Raw genomic sequence first — 17,960 nt, forward strand, 5'->3', positions numbered from 1 at the left:
TGTGTTTGTCAGGGCGGCGTGTCTGTGACGGTGGTGTGTTTGTCAGGGTGGCGTGTCTGTCAGGGCGGCGTGTCTGTGACGGTGGTGTGTCTGTCAGGGCAGCGTGTCTGTGACGGTGGTGTGTTTGTCAGGGCGGCGTGTCTGTGACGGTGGTGTGTTTGTCAGGGCGGCGTGTCTGTCAGGGCGGCGTGTCTGTGACGGTGGTGTGTCTGTCAGGGCAGCGTGTCTGTGACGGTGGTGTGTTTGTCAGGGCAGTGTGTCTGTCAGGGCAGCGTGTCTGTGACGGTGGTGTGTTTATCAGGGCGGCGTGTCTGTGACGGTGGTGTGTTTGTCAGGGCGGCGTGTCTGTGACGGTGGTGTGTTTGTCAGGGCGGCGTGTCTGTGACGGTGGTGTGTTTGTCAGGGCGGCGTGTCTGTGACGGTGGTGTGTTTGTCAGGGCGGCGTGTCTGTGACGGTGGTGTGTTTGTCAGGGCAGTGTGTCTGTCAGGGCAGCGTGTCTGTGACGGTGGTGTGTTTGTCAGGGCGGCGTGTCTGTGACGGTGGTGTGTTTGTCAGGACAGTGTGTCTGTGACGGTGGTGTGTTTGTCAGGACAGCGTGTCTGTGACGGCGGCATGTCTCTCAGGGTGGCGTGTCTCTGACAGTGGCATGTCTGTGACGGCGGCAGACTCTGCGGCGTGTCTGTGACAGCGGCGGGCCATGCGCTGTATCTGTCCTCGTTTTATGCGCCTCAGTCTTGGCACAGCCTCAGCAGCTGCCTTTGGCCCAGCTTTTAAGCTGTGAAAGAATCTGCTGGGAATGTCCGTGGCCCCTCGTGCAGCCCCCGCTCCCTGCTGGGCTGGTTCCTCTGCCGGATCTAAAGCAGGAGCGAGGAAGCCCCAGAGCGGTGCTGGGGGCTGAGCCTTCCTCCTTCTCTTTTCTCCGGGGCCCACCAGGGCCCGAAGCTCCTGGGAACCCGGAGGGGAGCTCTGCTCCTGAGCCAGGAATTGCCGGACCCCGCAACTGCTGTCTCCAGGGCCTGTCCGGTTTCTCAAGTGCTTCTGGTTGTTTGCTCATGTGTTCAGCGCAGCTCAGTGACCCAAGCACTGCCTGAGCGGGAGAGGACCTGTGTGATGCGTTAGGAATGGATGACACAGCATTTTAACATGGACTTAAGCCGTCAAAATTTCAGTTGTATTTCTTAACAACAAAAAGGCTGGGTGTGATAGCTCATACCTGTAATCCTCGCACTTTGGAGGCTGAGGCAGGAGGGTCGCTTGAGATCAGGACTTCATGACTAGCCTGGGCAACACAGTGAGACCTAGTCTCTACTATAATATTTTTTGTAAGATGTAACTCTGCTACAGAGTGTTCCCTCGTGGATGAAGTGTGCTGACACACGGGCGCTGCACACGGTTCCTTGGTGCCATGCTGTGTGCCACAGAGCAGTGCTGTGTGCCTGGCACCTGGACACCTGGAGCCACGGAGCGGTGCTGTGTGCTTGGCACCTGGACGCCTGGAGCCACGGAGCGGTGCTGTGTGCCTGGCACCTGGACGCCTGGAGCCACGGAGCGGTGCTGTGTGCTGGCACCTGGACGCCTGGAGCCACGGAGCGGTGCTGTGTGCCTGGCACCTGGACGCCTGGAGCCACGGAGCGGTGCTGTGTGCCTGGCACCTGGACGCCTGGAGCCACGGAACGGTGCTGTGTGCCTGGCACCTGGACGCCTGGAGCCACGGAGCGGTGCTGTGTGCCTGGCACCTGGACGCCTGGAGCCACGGAGCAGTGCTGTGTGCCTGGCACCTGGACGCCTGGAGCCACGGAACGGTGCTGTGTGCCTGGCACCTGGACGCCTGGAGCCACGGAGCGGTGCTGTGTGCCTGGCACCTGGACGCCTGGAGCCACGGAGCGGTGCTGTGTGCCTGGCACCTGGACGCCTGGAGCCACGGAGCGGTGCTGTGTGCCTGTCACCTGGACGCCTGGAGCCACGGAACGGTGCTGTGTGCCTGTCACCTGGACGCCTGGAGCCACGGAGCGGTGCTGTGTGCCTGTCACCTGGACGCCTGGAGCCACGGAGCGGTGCTGTGTGCCTGTCACCTGGACGCCTGGAGCCACAGAGCAGTGCTGTGTGCCTGTCACCTGGACTCCTGGAGCCACAGAGCAGTGCTGTGTGCCTGGCACTTGGACACCTGGAGCCACTCCCCCGTTTAAAGGTTTGAAAGCAGGGAAAGCGACCTATGGCTAAGAAGAGACAAAAAATAATTCTAGAAAAGATGAAATACAGGAAAAGGAGAGATGGGCCAGGCAGCCTGGGACACCGGCCTGGCTGACTGCTGCGTAGTGGCCAGGAGTTCTGGGGGCTGGTGTGAGGAGGGGGTGGCTTTTAGGGTTCCACAGAGGTACACCTGGTGGGCTGCACTCCCACACTCCCCCCTCAGAATCAGGGCCAGAAAGCAGCTCCGCCCCTCAGTCCCTCTTGCTTCCTGACCACTGGGAGGCAGAACCATGTCCTTCTATTTTATTCACATGACAGACCTTCCTCCAGGGCCCGCCGTGTCCTGGGCACACACCGAGATTCTGAGTGGAGAGGGTGGAAAGGACACAGGGATGCCCTTGCCAGGGTGGAACTGACAGCGTCTTGAGGCAGGAGCCGCGGAGGAAGCAAATGCACCCCCATGACGAGTGGGGCCGAGGAGGGATCCCAGCCACAGAGAGGACAGGGAAGGGGCCTGTCACCGCTGGTCAGTGAAGGTGGCAGAGATATCCCCAGCAGCAAGCCAGGCCATGGGAGCTGTGTCACCAAGCCCAGCCACAGAGAGGCTTCGCCTCAGGCTCTCAACTGTGTCCCCACAGAGCCAGGCCTGCGGCGGCGGGAGCCCACAGAGCGTGATTTACAGGGCCGGACCTCACCTGCTCTCCCAGGCCGGGCTAGCCCAACATCGACCTCTCATGGTTGCCATTTAACGTCCTTTTTCTGTATTCAACCTTCAAAATATCCCCATGAGGCAGGGAACTGTGTTTTCTCTTTAATTCCCATTTTACAAATAAAACACCCAGCCTTAGAGAGGACCCTGGAATGCGTCAGCAGTGGAGGCAGAACTTAAGCAGAGAAAGTCTGACTTCCCAGCCCGTCCTCTGCTTCTACCTGGAGCTCCTACATTGCAGGTAACGAGAATCTCCACAAGCGAGCCTGGAGCAGAGCCAGGGGAACGAGGTTCTGCTCTCTGCCCCACCGCTAAGGAGCTGCTGGTTCACGGGTTAACGCTCTCCACCAGGCCTGCCCCTACAATTCTGCAAGCATTTAGTCCACTGTGGGAAAGAGAAAGTAAGATCTGAGCAGATCTTTAAAAATTCTGCAGCAAGACCCATGAAAGAGGAAGGGCCTGGGAAGCTCCCCACCCCCAGTGAGGTGGAGGCTGGAGGTGGAAGCTGGAGGGGAGGCCGGAGGCAGCTTCTGCAGAAGCAGAATCCTCAAGAAAGAAATCATTGACAACGTCATTCCATTTCCACGTTCTATTCTGTGGGTTTTTACTAAACACATCTCATCTACAAAGGTTCCTGGACACGGGGATACGTGCAGCAACGTGCTCGGCTTTCCAGGAAGCAGCCTTAGATGAGCAGAAGAGGGAAAAATAACCGGGGATGTGAACCCCCGCGTCCATGTCCCAGAGGCTGCACTCCAGGGCACGGGGGACTTGAGGAAGGCAGCCCCAGTGGGCCCCCTGGTGCAGCCCTGCTTTGTGGGCAGAACAGTAAAGAGTTGGGAGGTCAGTTGGATGGGACGGGACAGGACAGCACACTCAAGTGGGAGTGCCAGGGGCATTCACTGAAAGGCAGAGAAGATCGTGAACTTGTGGAACCCGCAAGCAGACAGTGGAGGTGGCGCGTGTGGGAAGAGCCCATCACAAAGGCTGTCTAGGACGGCTCCCCCAGCCTTTTGGCACAAGAGACCAGTTTCATGGAAGATAGTTTTTCCATGGAAAAAGGGTGGGATGGTTTCTGGATGAAACCAGTTCACCTCGGATCATAGGCATTGGATTCTCACAAGGAGCAGGTGACCTAGAACCTCTGCAGGCACAGCTTGCAGTAGGGTGTGCGCTCCTGTGAGGTCTGAATGCGCTCCTGAGCTGCCTTTGGGCAGGAGGCGGAGCTCAGGTGAGAAAGCTCCCTGGCTAGCCCACTGCTCACCTCCATTGTGCAGCTGGGTTCCTAACAGGGCATGGCCCGGGAGTGGGGACCCCTGCTGTAGGAGATAACCCTATCATTGGCAGCTGCTCTCAGAGAAGCTGCTGGAAGCTCTCCTGGAGGGTGAGGAGCAGTCACAGCTGAGCCCCTGGGGCCATTTCTCAACTGTGGGACAGAATGGATGTGACCCAGGCTGAGGCCCAGGGACCACACTGAGGGAGAAGCACAGGCCTGGTCTGAGGTGGTGACGGAAGGGAGGGGTCTCAGGTGCACACAGAGGAGGCCACTCACCTGCGAGGATGGCAAGGAGGAGGAGGCGGGTCTTTGTGGCCCTCCCTCTCTTCCCACCTGCAGCTCCTAGCCCCTCAATACCATTCACAAACACAAGGCAAGTGGAAACTGCCAGGGAGGTTCAGAGAGCAGAAGACGGGAGCTGCTCCCTGCATTTCCAAGGGTCATGCTGAGCAGGGCTGGGCCACATGCACCGTAGACCAACCAGGAACCACCCTCTTCCCTTGGCCACAGCCTCAGGACCTCTGCAGGAGCCCCTCACCCAGCCCTCCCCTCGGCTCAGCCCAGGGTGGCAGCTGCACTCAGAGTCTTCTTTTATCTTGGTCCAGCAAAATCGTGCAGCAGGCATCTCTGGGGGCTCAGGCAGCATCTTCCAGGTCCTGGGTTCACTCACACTCACCATGGGCCTCCACAAGTTGCATTCCGGTGTTTTATTCTTTCAAAAATGGTCGTCAGGCACCTGTTCTATCTCCAGCGCCATCCCCTCATGGGAATACAGAGCAGTGAACAAAAAAGTGCATTTTAATTCTTACCCTCAAGAATATACTTTCTTCTCACTAAACTTTACAAACACAGTCAATTCACTACTTTATTCTCATTTCACAAGTGAGCAAGCAGGAATGTGTAAGTCTCTCCAGCCAGCTCCACGTCCTGTGTGCGTTTGCGAATGGGAGGTGGCGCAGTGTGAGGGTGATGGGCCTCCTGGCTTCACAAAGGACTTGCCGGATGTAGCCACCTACTGCAGAGTCTACCTGGATGCAGGTCCAAAGCTCAGGCACACGTGCAGGAAACCCTGTGCCACAGCTTCCGTGCGTCCAGTCGCAGGAAGGGGAAAGTGGCCTTATAATCCAGGCATCCTGTTTTAGGAGAGCCTTAACAGATCTGTGGAGAACTTCCTACTTTACAGATGAAAATCTTCAGCCCGCCGTCAGAAGTGGATTTACGGAGAAGCTAGGGAAGCAGAAGTGTCGGCACGCCCTCCAGCTGGACTCGCAGGGCGTCCTGCTGGGATCTGTTGGGGATGGAGGTGGGGGGCCCAGGAGGGGTGCCCCAGAGTGAGGACCACTGCCAGGCCCCACCAGCGTGGCCTGAAGAGGAGTCTGTTTTCTCAGGAAACGGAGGGGTTTGTTCACTCCCCACACTAAAGAGAGCTTGAAGAGCACAGGGATTTCCTATGAAAACAGCAGCCAGGTTTGGAGGCCCCATCGGAAAGCAGCAGTGCCAACATCTAGCACCGAATGAGTGAACAAGGAAAAGCAGCAAAGGGAACCACGAGCCAGGACTCTCTCAGGGACTGTCAGATTCCTGGGGTTGCAGCTGGGGTGAGCAGGAGAAGCCAGGGCACCACCGTGCCCACCCCACCATGCCACCTGGCTCCCAGAGGCCTCTCTGTTCCTGGGGCTTCCCCAGCAAATACTGGGGATTGTCTTAGATGTTGTAGGGCTGCAAAAACCAGTACCACACCTCAGGCAGCTTAGAAACCAGAAATGTATTCCTTTACATTCTGGAGACGGGAATTCCAGGACTAGGCCTCCAGCAGGTTCGGTGTCTGGGGAGGGCTGCACCTTCTCACTCTGTCCTCACATGGGAGAAGGGGTGAAGGAGCTCTCTGTTCCCCTGTTTTGAGGGCCCAGATCCCATCACGAGGGCTCCTTATCCAGGGCTTCGTCACCTCCCACAGCCCCTCCTCCTCACACTGTCACGGTGGGGGTCAGGATTTCAGTTCACAAGATTTTCAGGGGATACAGTCAGGCAACAGCAATGATTTTTTAGAATTTTATGAATATTCTAATATATTTGTGAGGTGCAAACACCACATAAAAAAATCACAGCTTAGACCTGTGGTGCGGATGAAGTCGTGACAATGTTGTTACACGTCACCTGCACTAGCACACAGTGTTCTAGGTATATCTCTAACACGTCACACCACTCACAGACAGGGTCCACCTAACACTTAATATACAGGTGAAAGACGTATTATGTACATACAGAGAATACATGTATGTCATATACAAACATAAAATGTTATAGGCCAGGCGCGGTGGCTCACACCTGTCATCCTAGCACTTTGGGAGGCCAAGGTGGGCAGATCACCTGAGGTCAGGAGTTCAAGACCAGCCTGGCCAACATGGCGAAACTCTGTTTCTACTAAAAATACAAAAATTACCCAGGCATTGTGGTGGATGCCTATAATCCCAGCTTCTTGAAAGGCTGAGGCGGGAGAATCACTGCAACCTGGGAGGTGGAGGCTGCAGTGAAGGCATCACTGCACTCTAGCCTGGTCAACAGAGCCAGACCCTGTCTCAACAACAACAACATTATATGCAGAAGTTTTTCACCTCCCCCATAGTTAAGGCCAGATGGCCCCTGGACTTTAGCATGGTCAGGCCCCCAGTTGACCCTGGGCTGGGCATGTCCAGGAGCCCCTGGGAGGGATGGAGGGAAGGCCCCTCCGAGGCCGAGGAGTTGTGAGGAAGCCGGGGCACGGACTGCAGGGAAGAGGCTCTGCACACAGGACATGCCATCTTCAGCACACACCCAGAAGGACAGACAGAGAAGGAGGCGGAGGCACCTTCCTGCCCGGAGTCCGCCAGCCACGTCTGCCACATGCACTGTGAAGCGCTGAGGCCGACAAACCAGCAGCTGAGAAAAGTGAAGAGACACCAGAAGTTTGAAAATAGGCTGAATAGTTGGTGATGTTAGAGAACTGGCTAGAATTGGGGGTGAGATAAGGTTGCATCCTGTGTTCTCATCTGAGGCTGGGGAAGCAGGAGGAGCGCAGGTGGCTTACCATGAGAGATAGCAACTGAACTTGGGGTTGAGTTCCTTCTTCTGCTCTCTCTACTTTTGTATATTTGAAATTAACTTTTAAACCCACCCTTTCTATAAGCTTGATGCTTTCCATTATAAAGAAGATTCTTAAGCAATACTGTCCCTCTATAAAACTTCCGAACAGCTCGGAAAGTTCTGCAGTGCAGGCAGGGCGAGTCTCCTCCCGTCTCAGCGCCCCAGCTCCCGGGACCTCCACGAGAGGCAGCCCCAGCCGAGTGCCCATGTTAGGCACACAGCACATGCCTGAGTACACGGACACGCACACATGCACACACATACATGCACCCCGTGTGTGCATAACTGGTCATACTGTACGCATCGGTCTTTTTAGTTTTCCTCGATTTCAGACAGCCTTTGCTGGCAACCGACCTAATAAAATAATGCTCTTCCATCCTTGCTTACCACCGCTTCCCTGCAGGGCTGGGGAAGTTGGATGGTCAGACTGTTGACTAATGGCCATCCCGTGTCTCGTCCACAGCTTGTCAGGATGTCCGAGAGCCACATCAGCGATGAAGAAGGCAAAGCTTTCTGGAGAGCAGATGCTGACCATCAAACAGCGAGCCAGCAACGGTGAGCACCCCCAGCCCTGGGCGCACACATGTTCAGGAATGCCCAGTGGGCATGGCCACACCAGCTCTGTGTCCTTTAACCACGACAGCTCACTTTTCTTAGAAAGCAGAGGCAGGGGTGATGCTGCCTTTTTCATCTACAAAGCTAAGCAACTTGAGAAGAAAGCAGCCTTTCTCAAAACCATCTCCCCGCTTCACGGACTCCACTACTCACCCAAATCACAAGCCCAAGTCCTGAGGGTCTCTCCTGCTCCCTGGAACCTCAGGGCACCCACATTTCTGCCTCTGTCCCTCAGGCTCTCATCCTGGGTTTCTCCACCCAAGAGCAGCTTTGGGGCCCCCAGGCCGCAGATAGCAAGGACGGCTCCCCTCCCCTCTTGCCCTCACCCTTGCATGCCTGGTGCCTGCTTTTCCTGATTCCACCTGCAAATCTGTTTTGTTCTGAGGGTCTCTCTTGCCACCAACTGACACAGGTGTGTAAAGAATTCTACTGAGGAAAACTGGGGGCCTCTGCAGGAGCAGGAGAGAGGAGGGCCACTAAGGCCTTAGAAGCAGCCACATTCCCTGCTCATGATCTGGGGACTCTGTTTGTGAGTTCACCTCCCTGCTGAAATTACTCTGTAGCCACAGGCAATGATCCTGGTGCTTGTGCAGTTACTCCTGTGCATTCACAGAGCAGGGGACACTCAGGTTTCCCATGACAGGTTCCAGCAGAGACGGGACAAGGCAAGACTCAGCCCTCTTGCCTCAGACTAAATAAGAGTCCTTCCCGTGGTCTATTTAGCACCCTGTGTTATGTATTTTTGCCCTTTTGGTCGGTGACTTTGCTGTGTAACCTGCCCCCAGATAAACAGCCACAGTGTCTGGTGTTTCTACGTGCAGGGGGCTATAATGTGCCTGCAGGGAAACCATGCGTGTCAGCCAGGCTCCCTGCAGTTGGGAGTCACTGTTGTGACCGGTGGCTGTGAGATCAATGTTAAGGAATCCAATTATCTCTTAAATAAGTTGTCTTTAAATGGGAGCACACACAAAACAGGCAGATGAGTCCATCTCACACTGCTGTGAAGAAATACCCAAGACTGAGCAATTTATAAAGGAAAGAGGATTGATTGACTCACAGTTCCACGTGGCTGGGAGGTTGCAGGAAGCCTACAAGCATGGCGGAAGGGGAAGCAAACGTGTCCTTCTTCACAAGGCAGCAGGAGAGAGAAGTGCAGAGTGGAGTGAGAGAAGCCCTAATCAAACCACCAGATACTGTGAGAACTCAGTATCACGAATAGCATGGAGGTAACCGCTCCCAGGATTCCACTGCTTCCCACCAGGTCCCTCCATGACACATGGGGATTGTGGGAACTAAAACTCAAGATGAGATTTCGGTGGGGCACAGCCAAACCATATTAACGGGGTTTTTTACTGATCAATTGACGAAAATGGGACCAGAGGCTGGCAGGAGGCTGGCAGGAGGCTGGCAGGAGGCTGGCTGGCAGGAGGCTGGCTGGAGGCTGGCAGGAGGCTGGCAGGAGGCCGGCTGGCAGGAGGCTGGCTGGAGGCTGGCCCTGTGTTTCCAGAAGCAGCGATTCTGCTCTCAGTCTGTGTGCAGGTGATTTTGCAGTGCAGAGCCCCTGGGAATGAGATCAGCTGTAATCTGTAACCATTGAGCAGACTGGTCCCCTTCACAGCAGAAGCCCAGCTTCCCCTTCTCAGCTCACACTTGCAAGATGCACCCCTAATTTTGTATTCCTGAAAGGAGCCAGCAAAGCTCTTCAAGCACCACAAAGCGTGGGACAGCCTGGGCTGAAGGCCCTCAGACCTGTGACTCATAGATCTGTCCTAGAAAGCTGGCTCTGGGAGAGCCTGGGACCCCCCGCTGTACCTTTACCAAAGGGTTCCTCCTCCCCACATCTACCAAGATGAGCCACACCTGAGCAGCTCCCAAGCAGGCAGGCATGAAGCCCCAGTCGCAGCCACAAGGGTCTCCTCTCATCTGACTGTGACTGGTCCTGAGAGCAGCACGAGAGAAGCCTGAACGTCCCAGGGTCTGAAGGGTTCCCTCTCCGATTCCTATTACCGCTGCACACGAGGGACACGCTCACTCGGAGGGATAAAGATGAGCAGTTGGTCTGTGACTATAAACTAAAGGAACCAACAGCTGGGCTTCATCCCACCGTTCACCAGAAGAGTCATCAGCTTCCTGACATGTGTCCTCAGAGGCTGGGGCCCCTGGAGCCAGCATCCTGTCTCTCAGGCCAGGCCTGGCAGTTTCTGCCTTCCAGCATACCCCAGGCAGCTTCACACCCTCTCCGCATGGCTGCAGTCCCAAACAATGTAAGGTCCCCCAGTGTGGACCCCGCTTTTGAGACACCAGGATAGAGAGCCGATGTCCGCTTCCCAGTTACTATGGAGCAGTTTTTGTTGCCAGAAAGAAAACACTGCCTGAGCTCCATCTACGTGCCGGGTGGTTTTCAAAATACTTAGCGGGCATTTCACCCCCAAATGCCAGAAAGAAAACACTGCCTGAGCTCCATCTACGTGCCGGGTGGTTTTCAAAATACTTAGCGGGCATTTCACCCCCAAAAAAAACCCTGGATTCGAGCAGAAATCCTTAAATAAATTGATCTGAGTCCACGTTCATGAAGCGCAGTTAGGTTATGGAGGCCAGTTCAAATCAGAAAAGGAAAGAGGACATGGAGAGAAGAGGCCTGCCAGTCCTGGAGGAGGGGCCGTTCACACCGGGACTGGTCCCCCTGGGCAGCCGCGGACAGATCCCGCAGCTGACCGTCTGGTCATCGGTGGGCCTGAGTCGGCCTTTAGAGCCCTAGACGCTCCTATTACTGCCGCACACGAGGGGTTCATTCAGAAAAACAAGCGCTAGCTCAGAGGGATAAAGACGAGCAGCTGGTCTGTGACTATAAACTGGAAGAACCAACAGCTGGGCTTCATCACGGGAAAGCAGTCACTACCAGGGCCTCCCAGGGTCACTGCCCACCCGCTGGGCCCAGCTCCTGCTGCTGGGCAGCTTTCAGCCAGGTCCCTGCATTTCACCCAAGTTGCGGGACACACCATTCCTGTAGTGCTAAGTTTTAGGACAGAAACAGGGCCCCCTGCTGCAGATCTCAATGCATGCCTGTCCATCCATGGGTGACAAAGACGAGCTGCAGGGCACTGGGAGAGCAGGTGGTGGAAGTGGGATCCACCCAGGTCTTCCTAAGTCCGAGTGTGTGCTGAGTCTGGGCGGTCAATTCCCGGCAAGTTCACACCAACCGAGGTGGTTCTTAGTAACCCCCGGGGCACAGCTGTGTGCTCAGCCATCGTTTCTGTCTGTGTAACGAGTCCAGACAAGGCCAGGGGACTTTTCTGCTGCTCTTCAGGGGACTGAGGCACAGCATGCAGTGTCACTGCCATGATGCCATTCTTCACATCCGAGGCTCTGTGTTCCTGCTGCCCTTGCTACAGATGTGGAAAAGACAATTCTTCTCTTTTCCCTTTTTCTTTTTTTTTGGACAGGGTCTCACTCTGTCACCCAGGCTGGAGAGCAGTAGCACAATCTTAGCTTACTGCAGCCTCCGCCTCTTAGGCTCAAGCAACCCTCCCACCCAGCCCCTGAGTAGCTGGAGCTACAGATGTACACCACCACACTCAGCTAATTTTCGTATTTTTGGTAGAGATGGGGTTTCACCATGTTGCCCAGGCCGCACTCAAACTCCTGAGGTCAGGCAATTTGCCTGCCTCTGCCTCCGCCTCCCAAAGTGCTAGGATTACAGACATGTGCCACCATGCCTGGCCTTAAATATTTTAAGAGAGACAAGGTCTCACTATGTTGCCCAGGCTGGTCTTGAACTCCTGAGCTCAAGCGAAATGCCCACCTCGGTTTCCCAAAGTGCAGGGATTACAGGCATGCGCCACCACGCCCAGGCTTTTCTTTCCTATGAGTGTAAAGCCTTTCCAGGGGTCACTTTTACACCTTCAGTGTAACAAGACTGCTCAGCAACTTCCCTCCGTGTGAGGCCTGGACACTGTGCGGGAAAGAGAAGTCACCGGGGTCCACAGCGAGGCACTGACCTGGCCGAGAAGGGCCTGGCACTGGATTTTAGCTCTTTCTCTTGAGCATTTGTCTGAAAGAGAAGCAGCTTTTCTACATGTCCTTGAAGTTCCCTTCTGGCTCTGCAGTATTTTTCATTCTTTCTTTTTTATTTTTTGAGGCGGAGTTTCGCTCGTTACCCAGGCTGGAGTGCAATGGCGCGATCTCGGCTCGCCGCAACCTCCGCCTCCTGGGTTCAGGCAATTCTCCTGCCTCAGCCTCCTGAGTAGCTGGGATTACAGGCACGCGCCACCATGCCCAGCTAATTTTTTGTATTTTTAGTAGAGACAGGATTTCACCATGTTGACCAGGATGGTCTCGATCTCTTGACTGCATGATCCACCCGCCTCGCCTCCCAAAGTGCTGGGATTACGGGTGTGAGCCACCGCGCCCGGCCCTCTTTCTTTCTTTTTAAAGTTTAGGGACTAGCCTCCTGTCGTGTCTTCCCCCGACGGGTGACATTATTTTCTTTGTCCGTGGAGTGACCTCATCGTGCATGAGCACTCAGCCCAGCCCGAGCCGCGGCATGACTCAGCGAGTCTCCCTTCAGAACGGTTTCGCAGGCATTCTCTGGATGCCTCTTAGCACCTTGGCACCTTGGCTGAAGTTGCACCATTAGTGACTTTCTATGGGGATGGGGCAGGGGCAGTCTTTAGGAGATAAGGAAACAAGATCATGCTTTGTTCTTTCCTTTGAATATCAAAGCAGAAAGCAAGCTAGGGGAAGGAGCTCTAGCCCTGAAAATGAGCCCACCCACCCAGAGGTCTCCTCTCCCTGAGGGTCTTCACATCCACCCAGAGGTCTCCTCTCCCTGAGGGTCTTCACACCCACCCAGAGGTCTCCTCTCCCTGAGGGTCTTCACACCCACCCAGAGGTCTCCTCTCCCTGAGGGTCTTCACACCCACCCAGAGGTCTCCTCTCCCTGAGGGTCTTCACACCCACCCAGAGGTCTCCTCTCCCTGAGGGTCTTCACACCCACCCAGAGGTCTCCTCTCCCTGAGGATTTTCACAGCCACCCAGAAGTCTCCTCTCCCTGAGGGGTCTTCACACCTACCCAGAGCCCTCCTCTCCCTGAGGGGGCTTCACACCCACCCGGAGCTCTCCTCTTCCTGAGTGGGCTTCATGACCAGGCACATGTGTCTGGGGACTCACAGTATGTCCCAGGGATGTGGCTGTGGACAGTTCTACAAAATCAGGCCTTCCTCTTCCACAGCCCCTCACCCTCCAGAATCTCATTTCTGCCGAGAGAGCAACTGCAACCTGCCAGGTCTTCCCTGGCATTTCCCCATCTCCCTCCTCTGCCTTACAAAGGACTGGCGTGCTGCACGGGGTGGCAGTGGGTGGCCCCAGGACTCAGGAGTTCCCAGGCTCCCACAAGGGGCCATTGGTGACCACTTGGGGCTCGCAACAGAGCAGAGCTGTGGAAGTAATATCCACCCACCCATCACTCCCAGAACAAAATCAGAGATGAAAGGTTGTCGTGGGACCCATGTCAAGACTTTTATGTGGATTTAAAATGACACTGAGTTCAGTCAGAACAGCTGACCTGATCTGGCAGATCAATTAGGTAACAAACCCTGGTTTGCCTGTTAGTTTGACATTTCTCATAAATTCTTGAAACTAAACATCCTGACCTAAGGTTTCTGATAGAAATATGTTGAAAGCTAATCTGCTATAAGAATAGAGTAAAGTGTGTGTGTGTGTGTGTGTGTGTGTGTGTGTGTGTTGAAAGCACTCTGCAAGATGGGGTCGGAATGTGCTTGAGAAGAGTCCAGCGCGACGGCTCTAGAAGCGAAGAGTCACTTCGCCCCGTGTTCGGCAGCCTCCTTAACGCCGAGTGTTCTAAAGGCATTTGGATGCTTGCAATTTCACAGAAGCTTGTGGAGAACGCGTCTTAAATGATACATTCGTTCATGATTTAGTTGCTTTACAAATTGGGTTGTTTTTGCAATTGGTTGTATTTTTATCTCGAAGTTATAACATTTTTTTTTTCATTTCACTAAAAGCAGCACCTAAGGCCCAATGCCACTAATCCATCCCTTTCTCTTGCTCTCATCTTTCCAACGTCTCAGTAGAGAGGCGCCTCAGCCTCTGTTCCGCCAGTGTCCGCAGGGTTTCTGGGGTGCTCTCAGGCCTCAGCCTCTGGCTGATTGCACCCTTCTGCCCTTCTGTCTGCAGTGCTTGAAAACAGCATCTACCCACTGGAAGCCTCCTCAGAGGCCTGGGCTGGATGTGTTTTCCATTTGTTTTGAGTGAAGATCCATTGTGGTGCCATGTGACCAATGAGAACAGCAGTCTCAAATCCTGAATGTTTTAGGGTAATTGGGTTTGACCAATGAGAACAGCAGTCTGAAATCCTGAATGTTTTAGGGTAATTGGGTTTGACCAATGAGAACAGCAGTCTCAAATCCTGAGTGTTTTAGGGTAATTGGGTTTGACCAATGAGAACAGCAGTCTCAAATCCTGAGTGTTTTAGGGTAATTGGATTTGCAAAACTCCTGCTCTCCTTCCCTATACCCAATTGTGTGAAGTCAAGTGGTCACAAGAGAGAGGAATCTCCATCTCTTTGGCGTTGGCCGTAGAGTGTTGCCAGTAACCAGACACAGCTGGGCAGGGAAGCAGGAGACCAAATGCCCTTTGTAACTATGGGCACCAGGGCCCTGTGCCCAGCTATGCCAAGACTGGTCCATGTAGCCCCATGGACCTCGGCAGGATGGCAGTCACATGCCAGGGTCACTCAGATAGTCAGGTGCACACCTGGCCAAGGTCGTCATTCCGGCAGAGTTTACAAATTGGAAATTCTGTTAGTTAATACATGTTTTTTAATCATTCAGAATGAGACTTTTTATTCACTAAATGTCAAATATTCAGAGAGACATTTTATGGTCACCTCCCTCCAGCCAGCTCCCATGTCCCTCTCTCCCACTTCCCACAGCTTCCTGTTGGTGGATGAGGAGAGGTCATCCTCGGCATTTCCCAGGCTGCACTTGTGTTACACGTCTGTTGTCCATTTTCCTACCCAGAACATAAGCTGAGTGAGGGCAGGGATGACCTGGGCTTGGTGAATGTGCCTGCAGAGCCTGGCTCCAAGTCTGGGGTGTTTGCAGAATGACTGATGCAGAGAGAAATTGAGAGAAAGAATAAAAGCAGGAGAAAATAGACAGGCCAGGCTCAGCAAATCAGCACCTAGGACCACATGGCTTCTGCCTCCGGTCCCAGGGACACACCTGAGACCCACAGTAACGATCCCAGGAGCTCCACACTCCTCGCCTGTGTCTCAGTTGATTGTTTCTTTTTGTGGGGGACCTAAGGCAGGGAAGAGGCAGTGGTAGGGAATAGAAAGACATGGAGATGGTGATTATTTTTTTCTTTCTAATCCAAGGGTATATTTTCCAAGCAAATTCAATTACAAATAAAAAAGGAACAAAGAAAACTCCCCAAATTTTAACTCTAATATTTTTGTATATTATGGTTTTAACATCCTGATATTCATTATCACAGGTATAGAAAATGACGAAGAAATCAAACAATTAGATGAAGAAATCAAGGAGCTGAATGAATCCAACTCCCAGATGGAAGCCGACATGATCAAACTCAGAACTCAGGTAACAGTTTTTGAAGCCCTCAATTTTAGCTCTAGCACGCGCTCTCACACGGCAGGAAATCGGCTTTTAGGAGAGCTGTCGCTGCCTCTTCTTTGCTCTTTCGTTTCCTTCGTCTTTCCACGTAATGATGTTGCTCTTCCGTGGACGTCATTCCGTGGCAGTGTTCACTTTACCAGGGGCCGTGGTCCACCAGCTTTCAGTCTGCCTGTGTGTTTGTGTTTTTTAATAAAGTGCATTTGTGAATAGGGATTTTCAGAGGATCCCCTGTTCCTGCAAACAGTGAAGGATTTCCTTCCAAGATACTTCAGGTCCTCGTGTTATTTAGTCACTGTCTTACATGTATAGTGACAGCCTGCGTTCCCGTGTTCCCAGAATTTAAAATAGGTCCTCCTGTTATTTAGTCACTGTCTTACATGTATAGTGACAGCCTGTGTTCCCGTGTTCCCAGAATTTAAAACAAGCCATGCCTACCACTTAGGACTCCTGGGTGCCTGGGGTTTGAGGAAGTGGCCCCAGTGACTTGTAGCTGCAGAGCCTGGGTTGGGAACAAAGGGGAGTGGTAACTGGCAGAGCCTCTGTGGTCTCCTAACCCCCGCCATGCCCATGGGCAGCCCACAAGCCCACAAAGTAAACGTCCTCAGCCTCATCTTACACAGTTTCTTTTTTTTTTTTTTTTTTTGAGATGGAGTCTTGCTCTGTCACCCAGGCTGGAGTTCAGTGGCACAATCTCAGCTCACTGCAACCTCCATCTCCCAGGTTCAAGTGATTCTCCTGCCTCAGCCTCCCATATAGCTGGGATTACAGAAACGCAGCACTGCGCCCCACTAATTTTTGTATTGTTAGTAGAGATGAGGTTTCACCATGTTGGCCAGGCTGGTCTCGAACTCCTGACCTCGTGATATGCCTGCCTCAACTTCCCAAAGTGCTGGGATTACAGGTGTGAGCCACCGCGCCCAGCCTACACACACAACTTCTAAGACCGAGAGGCAACATCCTCAGCCAAGCTGAGGCCACAGAGGCCAGGCCGGACCCTGTTTACCTGAAGCCTTGTGCCTGCTGTCCCATACCTAGCTGTGTTAGGGTCCCAGTCAGCGACGTACAACCTGGGAGTGGAATTTATTTGCTGACTGTGCGACCCTCACGTTGCCCACAAGGAGAGCAGAGGTGTCCTTTCCTCCATCCTGGCCCCTCCACAGCAGGCCATGGTGTAATGAGGTTCTCGGGGGATGCTGACCGGCCTCTGTGAAGGTTGCTCGGTTTGCTGGGAATGAGCCTGGAGGACCAGATGGAGAGGAGGATGGTGACACCGCCAGCCACCTACTGATGATGTCCTCCTAACAAACTCTGAGGGGCTCCCTTATTTTCCCCCTCTGCAGATGAAGAAGCCGAGGCTGGGGAAGGGGGAGGGCCTTTCCCATGGTTAGCCAGGTAGTGTATGAAGAAGCCGAGGCTGGGGAAGGGTGAGGGCCTTTCCCATGGTTAGCCAGGGAGTGGATGAAGAAGCCGAGGCTGGGGAAGGGGGAGGGCCTTTCCCATGGTTAGCCAGGTAGTGGATGAAGAAGCCAAGGCTGGGGAAGGGTGAGGGCCTTTCCCATGGTTAGCCAGGTAGTGGTCAACAGCTCTGCTCTGCTCAGCCAGTGGTTTCCAACCCCTGGACACAGCGTCCCCAGGGATGCAAATATCCTCTGGGACTGGGGCCCCACCACGCAACTGAAAAGGATTTCTAGGTCCCCTTGTGGGTACCAAGGATGAGGCCAAGAGTGGGAATTCCCCATGGGCCATGTGGCTGCTGCCTGGGCATTTTGATGCCAACCTACTTCCCCACTACTTACTTACCCCACAAGGGTATCACTGCCTTGATCTCACAGGCCTGGTAGCCCCAGGGGCTGTGCTCAGCCTTTCCAGAGTCACATTGGCCTGGCCAAGGCTCACCTGACACAGGTTGGAATTTCCCTTGAGACTTACCTGAATGTTGGGCTTGGGGAATGGAGTGATAGCCTATGGTTTTCTCAGCCCCAGGACCAGCTGAAGCCATGGAGGTGGCATCTTGGACTTTACAGGAGATCCCATGGCTGCAGGAGCACCCACGAGCTGCTGGTTCTGGGACAGAGTAGGAGGTGGCCAAGTCAGCAAAGATTGTTTCACTAGGACAGATCAGAAATTCACCCTTGAGTTGTTTATTAGTCCGTTCTCACACTGCTAATAAGGAAATATTTGAGACTGGATAGTTTATAAAGGAAGCAGGTTTAAGGGACTCACAGTTCAGCATGGCTGGGGAGGCCTCGGGAGACTTAGAATCATGGTGGAGGGGAAGGGGAAGCAGGGCACCTTCCTGGCAAGGCGGCAAGAAGGAGAAGTGCAAGCAGAGGAAATGCCAGATGCTTATTTATAAGATCTCCTGAGACTCACTCATTATCACAAGGA

At 54.0% G+C, this 17,960-nt stretch overlaps 1 protein-coding gene across 50 annotated transcripts in view; it reads left to right on the forward strand.

Annotated features, from left to right (window-relative positions):
* Positions 1-17,960, forward strand: part of MYT1L (myelin transcription factor 1 like) — a 565,076-nt gene that overhangs the window by 537,013 nt on the left and 10,103 nt on the right. For 25 of the 50 annotated variants that reach the window (XM_017964578.4, XM_078350034.1, XM_078350025.1 and 22 more), the window contains 2 exons: positions 7,763-7,854; positions 15,433-15,542. In XM_017964578.4, coding sequence (XP_017820067.1) covers positions 7,763-7,854; positions 15,433-15,542 — 202 coding nt within the window. The remainder of the gene's footprint in view (positions 1-7,762; positions 7,855-15,432; positions 15,543-17,960) is intronic. The other 25 variants (XM_017964584.4, XM_078350043.1, XM_017964587.4 and 22 more) reach the window with 1 other exon arrangement.

This window comes from Callithrix jacchus, chromosome 14 (genome assembly GCF_049354715.1).
Source record: "Callithrix jacchus isolate 240 chromosome 14, calJac240_pri, whole genome shotgun sequence".
Taxonomy (NCBI): Eukaryota; Metazoa; Chordata; class Mammalia; order Primates; family Cebidae; genus Callithrix; species Callithrix jacchus.